Below are 14,698 nucleotides of genomic sequence, written 5' to 3' on the forward strand. Positions count from 1 at the left end.
AAAAATTTGATTCATTGGCTGAATTCCCTAATCATAAAAATACACAACCTCTTTTGTAATAGATTCAAGAATCAATAAATAAAATGCGTGTGTGGTTCTCTTATGATTCAGGAATTCTATCATTGATATGGAATTCCTTTCGTTATGCTATAACCATGCAACAGTATATAGCTGACATGTCGCATAGTGCGTCGTCATATACGTTGAACAAATGAGGAAATCATAACCGCAAGTACGCTCGTGGCTATTTCTATGATGCCATAGTTTGGTGGGCAACAATAAAATGTGAGAAAGATATAAACTGTCGTTATATTTAAGTTTCTTTGCCATTGTTATGTGAAGCAATTAGTCTCTAGAAGAATTGCCTTCTCATCAACCTGCATTATAAATAGCAACTCGATAAACATGTTTGTAAATGTAGATCGTCCAGGTTGGTATAGTCCTGAGAAGGACTGTTTTTGTTGTTGTTGACTGACGTTTCGACAACCTTAGCGGTAGTCACCTTCAGAGTCAAAAAGATGACTACCGCTAAGGTTGTCGAAACGTCATTCAACAACAACAAAAACAGTCCTTCTCAGGACTATACCAACCTGGACGATCTACATTTACAAACATGTAGCGATACTCCCAGGTTCAAACCATTTACTTTAACTCGATAAACGTTATCTTTGATCAGTCAACTTCGTCCCTGAAGGCAATAGACTTTAGCTCATATATTAACTGTAATTTTTTATCATTTTGTTGCTAAACTGCTGTCAACGTGCTATAACCTTTTATATTTATGGCTATTTTTGGTTATTATTGATCAGTTATTTCCTGATGCTCAATCGAAATCAACACAATATACGTATGTAATCGACAAGCTGCATGTGACTTCTTCACTTTAGCATAATAACTTTTAAGTTTCTGATCATATACATGCCTTTTTAGCACGGGGGATGTATTGTTTGATTAAATAGCACTTGTATACTCCCGTTTTTTATTATGACCATGCAATGTTATGTAATATACAAAAACAAATAACGATGTGGATGTCCGACTACATACAGTGGACGGCCATCGGGAAAATCAGCGTGTGTTTATAGAAATATTGTTTATGGGCAGCTCCCAATGGGAAACTTTTGAGATTTGACTAAGTTGTAAAATTAATGGCATATGTTTGGTCTTTTTTCAACTTTCAAGAAACATTAAAGTAGCCAAAGGTTTGCGCGTATGAAATTCATGATATCTACGAGAACACCAGAAAAGACCATGCTAGGTATTTTAATCGTAAGTAGTTATCGCTCATAAAAAAATTTGCTCTGCCGCTTGTAAGAAAGTCGATTGAACACCATGCTTTCTTTTGCTTCAACGGAGGCTATTTCCCAACGTACAGCACTCCCAACTTTACAGGGAGGAGGGATATTTAGTTCTCAATGTCCCATTCAAGAGGGACATTTATAGGGCCTTTTTCTATAATTTCTCAGTGAGGGGCGAAATGATGGAGAGAGACGATACACATGTAGTCAAACCGGACCTCTATACTAACGGACAAGATACCTTTTGGAAGCGAACACCTTCTGTAAGCGGACACTGCCAATTCGCTGTTATCTTACTATATTTATAGAACTCCGTTATATAAGCAGACTCCTCCCGTAAGCGGATACGAAGTCGTATCCCTAAGGTTGTCCGCCGACTGTCTATATAATATATAACATATAATATATCATCTGATGATATCATCTTATTTGCTGAAAAGGAAGAACACCTCAGCAAACTTTTGAACGATCTGAACGAAGAAGGGAGGAAAGATGGAATGAAAATGAACAAAAAGAAGACAAAGATCATGTGCAATGAAATAGCGAAGAAAAGGAGAAGAAAAGGAATATCGATTGATGGAGAACGGCTGGAAGAGGTTGAAGAGTACAAGTATTTGGGAAGACTACTAACACCAGGAAATGAGATGGCGAGAGAAATAGATGAGAGAATAACATCAGCTTGTAAGAGATTTGGACAGTACAGCATGTTCATGAGAGATCAAAGAATGCCCATGTGTCTCAAAAGGAAGATCATGGACACTGTCATACTACCAGCAATGACTTATGGAACAGAGACGTGGGCACTTACCAACCATCAAAGAGAGAAACTGGCAATCACCCAAAGGAGCATGGAAAGATCAATGCTCGGTGTCACGAGGAGAGATAAGATCCGGAATGAAGACCTGAGAGTAAGAACAAAAGTGAAGGAATGTCAACGAGAAAGTTAATGAAGCCAAAGGAAAGTGGGCAGGACATCTAGCCCGAATGAAAAATCATGAATGGGCAAAGAAAACAACTGAATGGACCCCGTGGGACAAGAAAAGAGGCAAGGGAAGACCAAAAAGGAGATGGAGAGATGACATCGAGCAGAGAGCGGGCAGCATGTGGATCCAGAGAGCCCAAGACCGTGAAGAGTGGAGAAAGATGTGGAGGCCATCCGCCAGCAGTGGCGTGACAGGCTGATGATGATGATGATGATGATATAATATATAATAATATATAATGTAACATTGCACGATACACTCTCAACATTTCTAGCTGAAGTAAGAAAATTAATCCAAGCGAGGGATTTACTTCAATTTATACGAATTAAACGGATCAACTTATCGGTCATTTATCTTTTTCTATCTTACATTAACGTTAATTTGCAAAAACCCGTTTCACATGTTCCTGAACTTTTTATGGTTTTGTAATGGAAAAATGTCTTACTCTGCGGGAGATGGGGGAGAAAATCCGTCAACGGGTGGAGTTATCTAGTTAAAAAGGCCCTGGACGTTATTTAGACTAAATGTCTCTCATCATTCATCTAATATAGTATGAATTTTTCCACATTCAATCCAACACATGCAGGTATTATAAAAAATATTTGTATCGCACATGGAAGATGCTTGGACTCACATTTCTGGCAGAAGCATTGCAGATCTTGATCGATCTTTGATGGGAAGTTAAGAACTAGAGTTTCTTTTGACTTGGGTAGTATTTTCATTATAGTGAAGAAGCCAACCTTGACATAAATTGTATCTTTCTCGTAACCACAAAATATATTGTAAAAAAATCAAATGAAGCTGACCCTGCTCTTTTCGATCAAGTGCTTCTTGATAGGAAATGTGAATAAAGGAGCTCTCAGATATTCTTTCAGGTTTATTTTGTTGTTCAAAACACGTGTATTCAACTCCAACACAAACTTTCATCATGGCCAAGTGAACCTTGGAACTGTATTTTTACATGAGCAGCAAAATAATGATAAATCAACGATTCGACATCTTTCATGTGTGCATACATGTTTCTGAAAAGAGACAATTTTTGTGAAGTAAGAATTAGGTCAACTGGTAAAATCAAAATGGGTTGTGATAAATTGCTCAGTCGAAAGAAAGTACGCATAAGTACAAATCAAGTCGCCAGCTCACTATAGTCATTCTTGCAATTTCCAGTATCATGTTTACAGTGACGCAGTTCGCTCCTATCTCGAAGTTCATGAAATGTGAGCAAAGATGGACTTACGTGGGTCATAATATATTACGAAAAAATGGAGGTGTTGAACTATGCCAACTTCTATGTTGCGTTTTAACTCCAGATTAAAACGAAGAGCGCAAGTGCTCAGTGTTGGATACTCTATCCAAGTACAAATAAACATGTCGGCTTGACATTTATTCTATCCACTGATCTCGAAAAAAGTCTTATTTCGAGATAAGGGATTCTATCCCTAAATTAACTTCGTCTCAAAGCTAGAGGAAAAATATAGTTTTTAACACTTCGGGTTAAAGAATTATGTGCGTATTGTTTTAGGAGGGAACAGCCAAAGAAAAACAAAAAAAACTTCAGTTGCAAGAAACCTGGATGGTGCATTGTGTGTATATTTCTGTTCGTTTGTTCACAAAGCCACATGTGATCAACATAAGAACAAAAAAAACACGCGAATACAAAATCTATTCAACCATGAATTGGAGTGGAGTACACCATCCGCATTCACTTTAAACTAGCTAGCTCGATAACAAATAATAAAAGAAACCATTTGAACATGAAATTGACAAAATTGTTCAAATTCCGTAAATCACAATCGTGGCTACCAAAACGTCAACATGCAACGCTCTAGTGCCATTCCATTGTCAGGGCATTCCGAGGCATTGACCGAAAACGGGATTTTTTGGTTATGAAATTTGTCTTGCCTTTCGAAGAGTTCTTCTCAACGAAAGTTTAAAGTTGTTTTATCACTAAGTAAAATATAATTCAATAACATGCAAGGATACTGCGAAGTGTCAAACAACTTTTGCGTTTTTCACTTAAATAATACACAATACATACTGTTTTTAACTAATGTACGAACCTTTCACATGCACAACAGACGTAAGCAAATAGGATATTGTCATTTTAATCTCTTTTGTGACTATTTTTGTACTACTTTGTTATGCATCATGAGGAATATTAGAAATTTGGAGGCGACCAAGTCCGACGAGAGTTCAAAGCTACGTGTTTTTTCTGTGTTGTAACCGCGCCAGAATTTATGCTCTTATACTTAGACAAGATTACTTTGGAATGCACTAGTGTTAACGAATTGAAAGTGTTCCGCTGCGTGCAATCTAAAAATAGATTAAGGAGATCTTATTTTAGGTTGATTTGATTTGATTATATTCAGCCAAAGTGTCAAATGGAAATGAGTGAATTGTAAAACTGACTTGGGGGTTTTGAATTTATAAAAATCATAATATAAATTAATGCCACTTAATTACCTCCTAAATTTTCACACTGTGGAAGTTGACCAAATTTTTGACTCTGTGGACGTTGATCTTGTTATATTTTATTAATTAATAATAGTAGTAGTAATAGTAGTAGTAGTAAAGTGATTTAGCAAACACAACGTTTCGTCTAAGACGCCGTGAAAATGGCGTGAAATGCGCCATTTTTTTCCGGTTCAATCTACGACGGCAGTCGTGTTAACGACGACGACGTGAGAACATACAATTTGACGTCGTATCGACGACGGCTGAAACTAACTTAATTTTTAGACAAAAGAAAGGAAATATCCTTGATATTTGCACGTTAAAAGATTATATAGGCCTACACATATTCATTTAAGAAAGTACTGCGCATATTTTGTTTCCTAAAGCGAAGAAAACAAACAAATAAACAACGCGGGGTCTGCTCCAATTTCGGGGGTTTCCTCGGAGTCAAAACAATTTTAGTCACAAAGCCGTAGGTGGATGATTTTGTTCTTATTTATAATTGTATTGAAATGAAAATACTGCAGTAGATTTTTGATATCAAAAAATTAGTTTAAAATTATCGGAAAACACGATGCAGCAGGAAAAATGCCGAAATGGATGAAACTTATTTCATATTATCATTTGACGAAGTCCTACAAAAAATAGATGTTCTTGTAAGAAAGCATCCATTTCTTGCACTGAGCTCTGTTAATGCCTTTCATGCTTTAATAAAATAGAAGAATTGGAAACAAATGTGTATGGAGAGGTTTTTGATGCAAAAATTACAGACGAAGAATTGTCACGTGACAACGAGTCAATGAAGTAAATGAACAGTGAAAATTAACAAGTAGTATCACGATTTCAAAACTTTCTCGATTGAACCTTGTCTTCGTATTATAACATCTCTTTATTAAATAATTCGTAAACTGATTTGACCTTGTAGCAAGCTTCAATATTCTGTTTACTTGTATATTCTTTCTTACAAGAAAATTGTGTTTCGCTTTTGTTTACCTCTCTAAATAAACTGTGAGCCCACGACTCGGCTCAAAATAATAGCGGCATTGGGGGTACTTCATGTAAACGTACCCCTGAAACCGTTATCATGTAAAAGTACGTCAAGTACTTGCATTGTCGTGAGTTTCTTAAAAAAAGCGTTTTGTTTTACCACCCTACTGCAAACGCCATCTGCATTGAATTTACGTATGTGGTCTGTGGTAGGTAATTTTCTCATTTTTCTGAGTTATTTGCATGATATAATAATTACCCGCTGGCATCTCTTTAGTTTTACGAGATTTAAACCCTAAGAATCATTATTCTTAATGTACACACACTGATACACAGTAATTGGTGGTTTCCATGTGCGCCATGCTGGTGGACTCCTTACAAAAGAATATCATTAGATTTTATTGTTATTGAGCGATTTGGTGGATGCCCTTTCTTTGTTGGCTATTCCCTTGAGACACACATGAAAACTAAGAATATGTGGTTGTCTCAACTGCTGTTGCTCCAGTGTGACCAATTAATAACGTATTGATCTCATTGGAATTTTCCTATTCAAATTCAAAGGCCGTATTACAAGTAATGCAACTTTGAACGCCGTTTGTACTGGTAGGATTACAGACAATCCCGAATTTTGAGCTTTAAATGATAAAATCACCACGAAGTACTCCCAAAAACACTAAAATTTAATTCCCATCATTATTGGCAGTGAGTGAAGCACTGACTCATACATTTTAGCAATCATAATTTTACATGGCAAAACCATGGTAGTGAGGTTTTTTAGTGATTAAATGTACTCGTAAGCCGAAGGAGGTTTCGTAAAATAATAAGGTGCAAATTACATTTTGTCACTTGCTAGCTACATAAAAACTAAAAAGATTTAACAAAAAAGTCTTAATTCACAAAGTAATGAAAATGATTTAGAAGTCAGAATCCTTGATAAGGAAGATACTTCAATATTGTGTTCATATAAGAGCTGAGCTGAATATATGAATACCCAACCCCAATAAGCGTTCTAGTTTCGCCACTGTTTGGGTGATCTGGTAGTGCAGCTATTGAAGATTGTGAAGAAAATTAAAATTTTGCCCTGAAAACTGCACCACTTATTTGTTTTACTAAAAATTGGGGTGGGGAGGGGGTTGTTAAAATGCTTCCTACGGGGGATGATCAATTCATTTAGGGGGTGAAATCTGATGTTTGAGGGTTGGTACCCCTTGCACCCACAATAAATCTGTCCATGGTTTAGCCAAGCATTGCGACGACTAATAGTTATATAAGAATCTGTTTATAGGTCAACTTAAAAAAAATTTAGGCTCTTATATGTGGGGTCTAACTGTATATGACTGTTGATAGTATTCTGCAACTCTATATAAAATTGCATCTTAAAATTCAGTCTAATATTTGTTACGCTTTGTTGGCTAAATTTTATGTCATTTACTATTGCTTGGCTTCATCTCGATCAATGTAGCTTAATGTCCTTTCGATTCCAAAGTGACTTCGGTAATTTCCCAAAGAATTCATTTTCATTTTTACTTCATCATCAGTCTCGTCATATAATTGCATTTAATAGCAAATTATCTGACACAAAAAAAACAAACTAGCTACATTGCATGTGTTTACAAAGCAGGGACATGCTGGGCTGGCGGGTGACGAGTCAAAGAGAAGTCATTGTGGTCCTCTGAGACTATTTATGACCTCGTTACAGGCCTCCGCTTACAAAACAGTTTATCAAAGTAACTTTTGTATAGAAAGGTTGAATAATATAGCTACACCAAACTTGTTTAGGTTTTTTATACCCTGCTCAGGCTTCTAAAATGTGCTCATTGTTTGTTCTTCTGGAAGTTTTGGCATTAAAGCTTCATTTCCTTTTAGGAAATTTAATTATAAAAATAGCAAATGTGAAAGAGTTCATGAATTCGAATCATACGTGTGTAAAGAAGCTTTTCTGAAAACATTCTGCATTTAAGCCAAGTTCAGTTGTTAGAATTACATAAGTTATGATGAGAATATTCATGAAAACCTTGATAACGGAGACCTTTAGATTATTCATGTACAGCAGTAGTTAAACATGTAACTGATGTAAGAATATTCAGTAACAGAGTTTAATTATCTTTTTGTTAACTTTTGAGTTCTATTTTAAAATGAAAACGAATAATGAAAAGCTTGTGACACGACAAAATATATTTGACCATATATATGGAAAACTTCCGCAGTAAATTCAACTGAAATAGAAAATTGTAACGAAGTAGATATATTCGATAAATTAAAAAATCAATTTTACGTTTTCTGTTTCAATTAGACGAAACAATTTATTATAGGCTCTATTGTTTAAGCATGACGTAGAATAACACAGACAAAGACATTTTGAAACTTTTCAAGGGCATATTTGCTTGCCAATATTGTTCGTTAGGATCAGGCTTATAGTGAAATCGAATTATAAATTATAAAATGTAGATTCCACTTCCGAAAGAAAGGTATAAATAGCGCGAGAGAATACGCGATGTCTGTGTATCAATTGCAGAAGTTAAATTAAACCAGTTGTTTAAAAGCGAAGTCGAGAACGAGGTTTAGAAAAGTTTTGTTGTGTTTTGTCACTGGTAAGTGCATAAACTTTAATCAATCTGGGTGTCCTAATTCAGGCTGAAATTTCCATTGCGATGGAAATATGTTCTTTAAGCATATCAGGGAGACAGTAAATCAGATTATGCTACTGTAATACTGCACGAATAGAATCTATTGTGCAGTGCTGGTGTCGTACAGTAGTGTATTGCAATATTTAATTCTCCCTTGCAAGCATGGTATTTCGATTTTAAGCTCGTGTTTCATATCATGTGATACGTGAACAATGACTGTGATTTATTTTAGAGAGACGATATGCCGCTTACCTTTCAAGACATCACAAAAAACATCACCCAGGGTGTTTCATTCGCCAATAATCTTCTAGGGGAAAACGGAGAGGTATGTTATACAAATTGATAGTTTAGTCTAAACATACGGTTATCACTATATAAACGCTTAAAACTGATTTGATTGTTGATATGATTTAAATTATGCACAGAAATTGTATTTTACCAATCATGACTAAAAACTAGAATTTTCAGAAAAACCTTTCTCACAGCACGCATTATGCTATGAATAAGGTCGGATCAACATCGCGCAAAGGTTGTGGTAGATTTTTAGCACGAGTCCTCTAACATCCTGATTTTATGTCATACACTTAAAATTATGTTAACTGACATTTGGTATCGAAAATTGAATGTCGAAAAGCCTGAAGAACTCAGATACAGCATGAAAACAGTTATTCATACAGTAACCAACAATAAGGAAAGCAAAAACTTACACTTAACAGCGTATATGCCTAAAAATAATGGACTGTTGTCAAACCTACATTTGCTCTGCACTTATGTCCTTAATTTTTTATATGAGGGGTCAGTTCAAGCTGACTGGTAAAAGTTACGCCCACTTTTTCATTGCAAAATTGTTAGTTAGCGATGAAACACAGAAACAGAAAGGTTTCGTAGAATTTTAGATCACAGGCTGTTCAGCTTTTTATAAGTTTGAACTTTGAGAGAACATTGTTAAACAATGTTTAAACCATTTAAAATTTTCTGGTTTTTGTGCAATGGTGCCCATTCCATAATTTGAAAATTAAATACACCTTTCATAAACGTTCAAAGAAGAAGCTAAATTTGTGGGTGTCCTTCCTATAAGATACATCCACACTACAAAATTTGTGGGTGTCCTTCCTATAGGATACATCCACACTACAAAATTTGTGGGTGTCCTTCCTGTAAGATGCATCGACACTAAAAAATTGTGGATGTTCACACATCAAGGCACCCGCGGCTTTCCAAGCCCCCTCTATGTACGTAGATTGAATGACACGAGAAAAGAGTGGGTGTTCACACATCAAGGCACCCACGGCTTTCCAAGCCCCCTCCATTTACGTAGATTGAATGACACGAGAAAAGAGTGAGTGTTCACACATCCAGACACCCACGGCTTTCCAAGCCCACTCCATGTACGTAAATTGAATGACACGAGAAAAGAGTTTAGGACTAAGAGTAGAGACTTTGAATGTTGGAACTACGAATTGAAAGCTAGGGAATAGGAGGAAATGATGCAAAAGAAAAATATATATAGAAGATAAAGAGTTTGGTAGGTAAAGCAGTGCAGAACAATCTAAAAATTGAAAGGTCAGTGATCGGAGAGGTCTTCATTGGAGATGCTGGTACAGGCAAAAAGTTCATGATAAAGTGATAAGGAAACTCATTCTTGTTTACTATGGTGATAAACAAATTATCAGCTCATCGGACAATGCTAGACAAGAATCTGTCGAGAGGTAGAGGCCTGCTCTGGAGATAAGAGGTATGATGATTAATCAATCGAATACAAAATATGAATATGTGAGTGAGGGTGACAAAAGAAGAGCTTTGAAGTTAAAAAAATGAGAGATAAAGAATAGAGTAAATCGTTTAAAAGATGATGATCTTAGATCTTCGGGGAAAAAGAGCCAATGGAAGACCGAAGCGGAGATATCGACTATAAGAGAGCTTTCAATTAAATGACTTGACAAGCAGAATGCAGCAGACAGAAAGAGATAGTTGCTTAATAATTGGCTAAGGCTTCATTTCATAAATCAGAAAGATAGGAAAGAGAAATATATCCAGTGAACGTGGTCATATGTTGTAAGCGAGATAGTAGTAACTGAGATAGACTAGCCACATAACCATAGGCGGCGGAAGTTGGGAGGCTGAATACTGGGGTGCAGGGTTTCAAATACACGAAGAGCCTGAACAATGGGGGGGACTGTTAGAGTGATTCCCATCAATAGGTTTAAAATGAACCGTCTTAATACTTGCCATATAAATAAAGGTACTAAAAAATGCCAGCTGTAGAATATTGCATTGCTCCAAAAATCTCCCTCGCCTTTGATTGTTATAAAGTAATAGAGCGTTCTCACATAATCAAAAAAAAAATGGGTAATAGCTTTGGCCTTGCACATCCCCATCTAATGCTGGTTCCACCGCCTATGACATACACAAATCAGCTTTTAAGTCAGTAAATCTAGTTGTGTAGAAACCCAATCTCTTTTGGAAATTAACAAGAAAAAAAAGTTGCTTAATACTTTTTAGTGGTCGTTTAAACAAACAATGTTTTACATTTTTATCTGAAGAAATTATTAAATTTGAAATTTTATCCGAGAACGATTTCATCTGAAGTGTTTCTCGTTATAGGTACCTCGTGGTAATGGCAGCGTTATAAAATGGACAATTCAGGGCACTCTACGTGGTTTCGAATGGAAGTGGATCTGTACTTGCATCGATACGAAAACTGGAATAACGGCGGTGGCAACAAAGTCAAGTAGGAATGGTGCAATGGAGTGGGCGTTCGATGATATATTCAAGAAATTAGCAGCCGAAGGTGCTTTGTAAACCATTGGAAGAGTATGCATGTGTTTAGGTTGTGTGCTGCATTAAGCAATAAAAAGCAGTTGTGATTTAAATAAATTTCAATAAAAAATGTGAGATCAAAGGTTTGGAAACTTTATGCTTAGCATGTTTGTTGTTCTATACTAAGTTAGTTGACGAGTTTAAAAATCGATACATTGGTACTGGTAGTCCAATAGAACTGATCAAGTTGGTGATAATGTTATTTTCTGCTCGCAATGTTGAGAGAATTTAAAGATCGGAATTAGTTTCGAAAATAGTGGAAAAGAGACTTCCGGATATAAAAAATTAATCTAACTTGAACAACATGCATGCACTTTGATTTTGCCGAAAAAATAAAGTCGTTTTGTACATTTACTTACTTCTAGTGACACCTTATGAACATTTATTTTTGTGCATTTGTAAATGCCTGCAAAAAATCATGTCGTGGAAAGCATTTAGCTCGGATCTGAGAATGTAAACAAACATCTGATTGCCGGTTGAAAACAAGATTTCACCTTTTTGGATACAAAAGAATGCTAATATAAAATATTTGTCATTTTTGGGTGTTTGTCAAAATGTTTGTGACGTGCTGCTTCCTGCTTAAGAGTTCATATGGTAAAAGTTGCACTTGGTTTAAAGAAGTAGAAACCAGTGGCTAAAGTATTGTTAATGGCATACATGGCACTACAAAAATCACTGGCAATGATATGTTTTATGTCAGTGCTTTGTTCTAACAGTAAGTGTGACTTATTTCAAAGACTGATTATCAGAGAATCAGAATATGAATTCTAGGTAACCGAGTTATCGATATTTACGAAATATTAAGAAATATACTTATAGTCAACCAGATCGAATATGGATTATGTTTTAACTTATATCATTAGAATGTTGGCGAAAACTATCTGATTAAAGTTTTCAACATAATTATGAGGTTCAAAGAGTTTCAATCATTCAAAATAGTCAAATTTTGAAAAACTTTGAGACATTAAAATTTGACAATTGCGTAAACTGTTTTGACGATACACTTCAATGCACTCGCACTAGTTACATAAGTCCATATTATATAAATTTCCATTTCAATGAATTACTTCGACACATAACAGCCATCCTGCTTTCGTTTGAAAGAAAAGTATGAATAGAGACGAAAATGTAAGTTGCAGAAGGACTGACTGAGCCAGTTTTTCCAGAACAACGTCGACAACAACAATTTTGTTGTCACATTTTAGCTGGCGCCTGGAAAGGTACCTTTGAAGAACTAACTAACAGCATTGGCAAGGGTGTATCAATAGCTAATCGACTTCTTGGTGAAAGTGGGGAGGTACTTTATACGATTAAATAGTTTGCTTCTATTTAAATATGATGACATAAAATACATATTTAATACATGCATAAATATGTGATGCAAAAGTATGTTAATATAAGCGTATATATGTGTCGAAGTGTGAATTGTTGCATGCTAAATTCTTATAGGAAAACAGTTGTTGATTTCATGTTATGTAATTTAGGAAATTACAAATATACTGCCACCCCATCTCGACTAATACGCCTATGCTCTTGCAATTTTTGTATTTGAACTTAAATTCAAAGGTACCTCGTGGAAGTGGTAGTGTTGTAAAATGGACAATTCAAGGCACTATACGTGGTATCGAGTGGAAATGGATCTGTACTTGCATCGACTTAAAAACTGGAACAACGGCAGTGGCAACAAAGTCAAGTCGAAATGGTGCAATGGAGTGGGCATTTGAAGATCTTTTTAAGAAATTGGCACGACAAGGGGACTTGTAAAGTACAAAATATAATCGAGAGACACTGTGCACGCGTCGAACTTGTGTGTTTTAATGTATAAGCAAAAATGTTGTTTTGAGCCATTGAATTTGCATGAGCGAACATGATAATTTTTTAACTGAAGACATTCCTTCGACTTTAATGTTAGAGTTTTCCATATTTGATATCGTACCAATACCATAATTAAACTTGCAATCGTGTAACACAAAACGATGTATGACATTTAAATTTACAAATAAACAATAAGTTGCAAATGTAGGTTACGTATATGCAACTATCAAACAAGTAACGTAAAACTATATAGAAGAAATATAACTCAAGAAAACATGACTAATGACTAACAAAAACATGACGCAAATGTGCAAAAATACTGCACAAAATTTTTTAACTTCTAAGATAATCATTTGTGATTGTGATTATGACAACGATTCCAACCAACCCCCCCTACTTTGCCTTTAAATACTTTCAAAAATTCAACTTACTGGCCTTACGGTTAAAGCGTAGCTCCTATTGCAATTCACGTCCATGCCAGATATCGTCCATTATATTGCTTCGTTTATTGTACATAAACAATATCTTTTATTCTCACTTGTAGTTTCATGCGACATCAACATGTCATTTCTAGTGCATGAACTAACCGACAATACATAGACATGAGAAGTAGTACCTGCAATTACTGAAATGAATTTAAATCACTGATTCACATCAGCGAAGCCAGTCCGTTCTTCTTTTTCCCACAATGCAAATATTCTTGATGTGCATGTACGTCATAGCCGCCATATTGGATTAATTTAACAAAGGATTTTCCTTATTTACAATGCAAACTTCATTCAACATGGCGAGCATTCCATTGTTCTCTTGTATAAACTAAGAGATTTCTTACAAAACGTTTGGAAGAAAAGTGAGTGCAAAATGTGAAATAAAAACATTTTACAAAGCAATAAAGATTAAGAGTTCTAGAAACTTTTGTATTTGAGGATGGATAGAGAACAAAACTTGAAAAGACAAACTAATTGCAAGAAAGAACTGTTTTCTTCCATAACTTTTACTTTCAAACTCGATTGTTTTGTTCCGTAAGTTGTGTAAGCTACAGAGAACGTGTGGAAAAATATGAGAAATGTGAAAATGTTTTGTTGCAAGCCATTTTGTGGCGGCAGCAATATGACAATCTCCAAGGTGAAGGAACGCCTTTAAAAAGCCAGAGAAGATTTTTTTAATTTGTGCCATTAGACTAATGGCCGCAACCATTTCAGAAAACACTCCCCCATTCCTCCTAGCGCCAGGAGAGATGAAGGATGCATGTTATTTCCCGGCGTTTTTATATATGTATCATCACAGACGCATTTTGACACCCTACAGAAATTTATCATCGTCAATAAACTGTGGACAGGACGATCAGGACCAGATCAAGGGAGGGAGGGAATTATGGGTGGTCGCATGGTTCCCCACGCAAAGCAAATGTTTTTTCTTTCTAAAACAAAACATTATTATTTTTAGAGTTTTTGTCTATGAAGGATGTCAGGGGGGAGCTTTTGACCGTCAGAGGCACTGGAGAAGCTTCATCTGCCCCTGATTGTGGAGGAAACTATTTTGTACCTTTGTTACAACTTTAACTTAAAGAAAATCAAAGTTTGCTTAACAATTCTTTAAGTGACGCTTATTATTACAACCGACATAACGGCTGTAAATAAATGAGCTTTCACATTCACTTTTTTCTCTCAGGATTCCACATCTATCCGTCAAGAATTTTACATAAAACACTGTC

General features: G+C 35.6%; 1 protein-coding gene across 1 annotated transcript; it reads left to right on the forward strand.

Moving 5' to 3' along the window:
• The first annotated feature begins 11,744 nt into the window (after positions 1–11,744).
• Positions 11,745–13,191, forward strand: LOC124447568. The gene is made up of 3 exons (XM_046998542.1): positions 11,745–11,884; positions 12,375–12,466; positions 12,736–13,191. Exons 1-3 carry the CDS (start codon positions 11,818–11,820, stop codon positions 12,931–12,933), a joined length of 357 nt encoding a protein of 118 aa, XP_046854498.1. The 5' UTR covers positions 11,745–11,817; the 3' UTR covers positions 12,934–13,191.
• The last annotated feature ends 1,507 nt before the right edge of the window (positions 13,192–14,698 follow it).

Source organism: Xenia sp. Carnegie-2017, unplaced genomic scaffold, assembly GCF_021976095.1.
Source record: "Xenia sp. Carnegie-2017 unplaced genomic scaffold, XeniaSp_v1 HiC_scaffold_22, whole genome shotgun sequence".
In the NCBI taxonomy this organism is placed as follows: Eukaryota; Metazoa; Cnidaria; class Anthozoa; order Malacalcyonacea; family Xeniidae; genus Xenia; species Xenia sp. Carnegie-2017.

What these genes read in the sequence shown, in the direction of transcription:
- LOC124447568 (XM_046998542.1), top strand. Translation starts at nt 11,818, where the DNA reads ATGGCATACATGGCACTACAAAAATCACTGGCAATGATATGTTTTATG. An exon ending in GTCAGTGCTTTGTTCTAACA is followed by an intron (nt 11,885 to 12,374) that starts GTAAGTGTGACT and finishes GTCACATTTTAG; the next exon opens with CTGGCGCCTGGAAAGGTACC. An exon ending in TTCTTGGTGAAAGTGGGGAG is followed by an intron (nt 12,467 to 12,735) that starts GTACTTTATACG and finishes TTAAATTCAAAG; the next exon opens with GTACCTCGTGGAAGTGGTAG.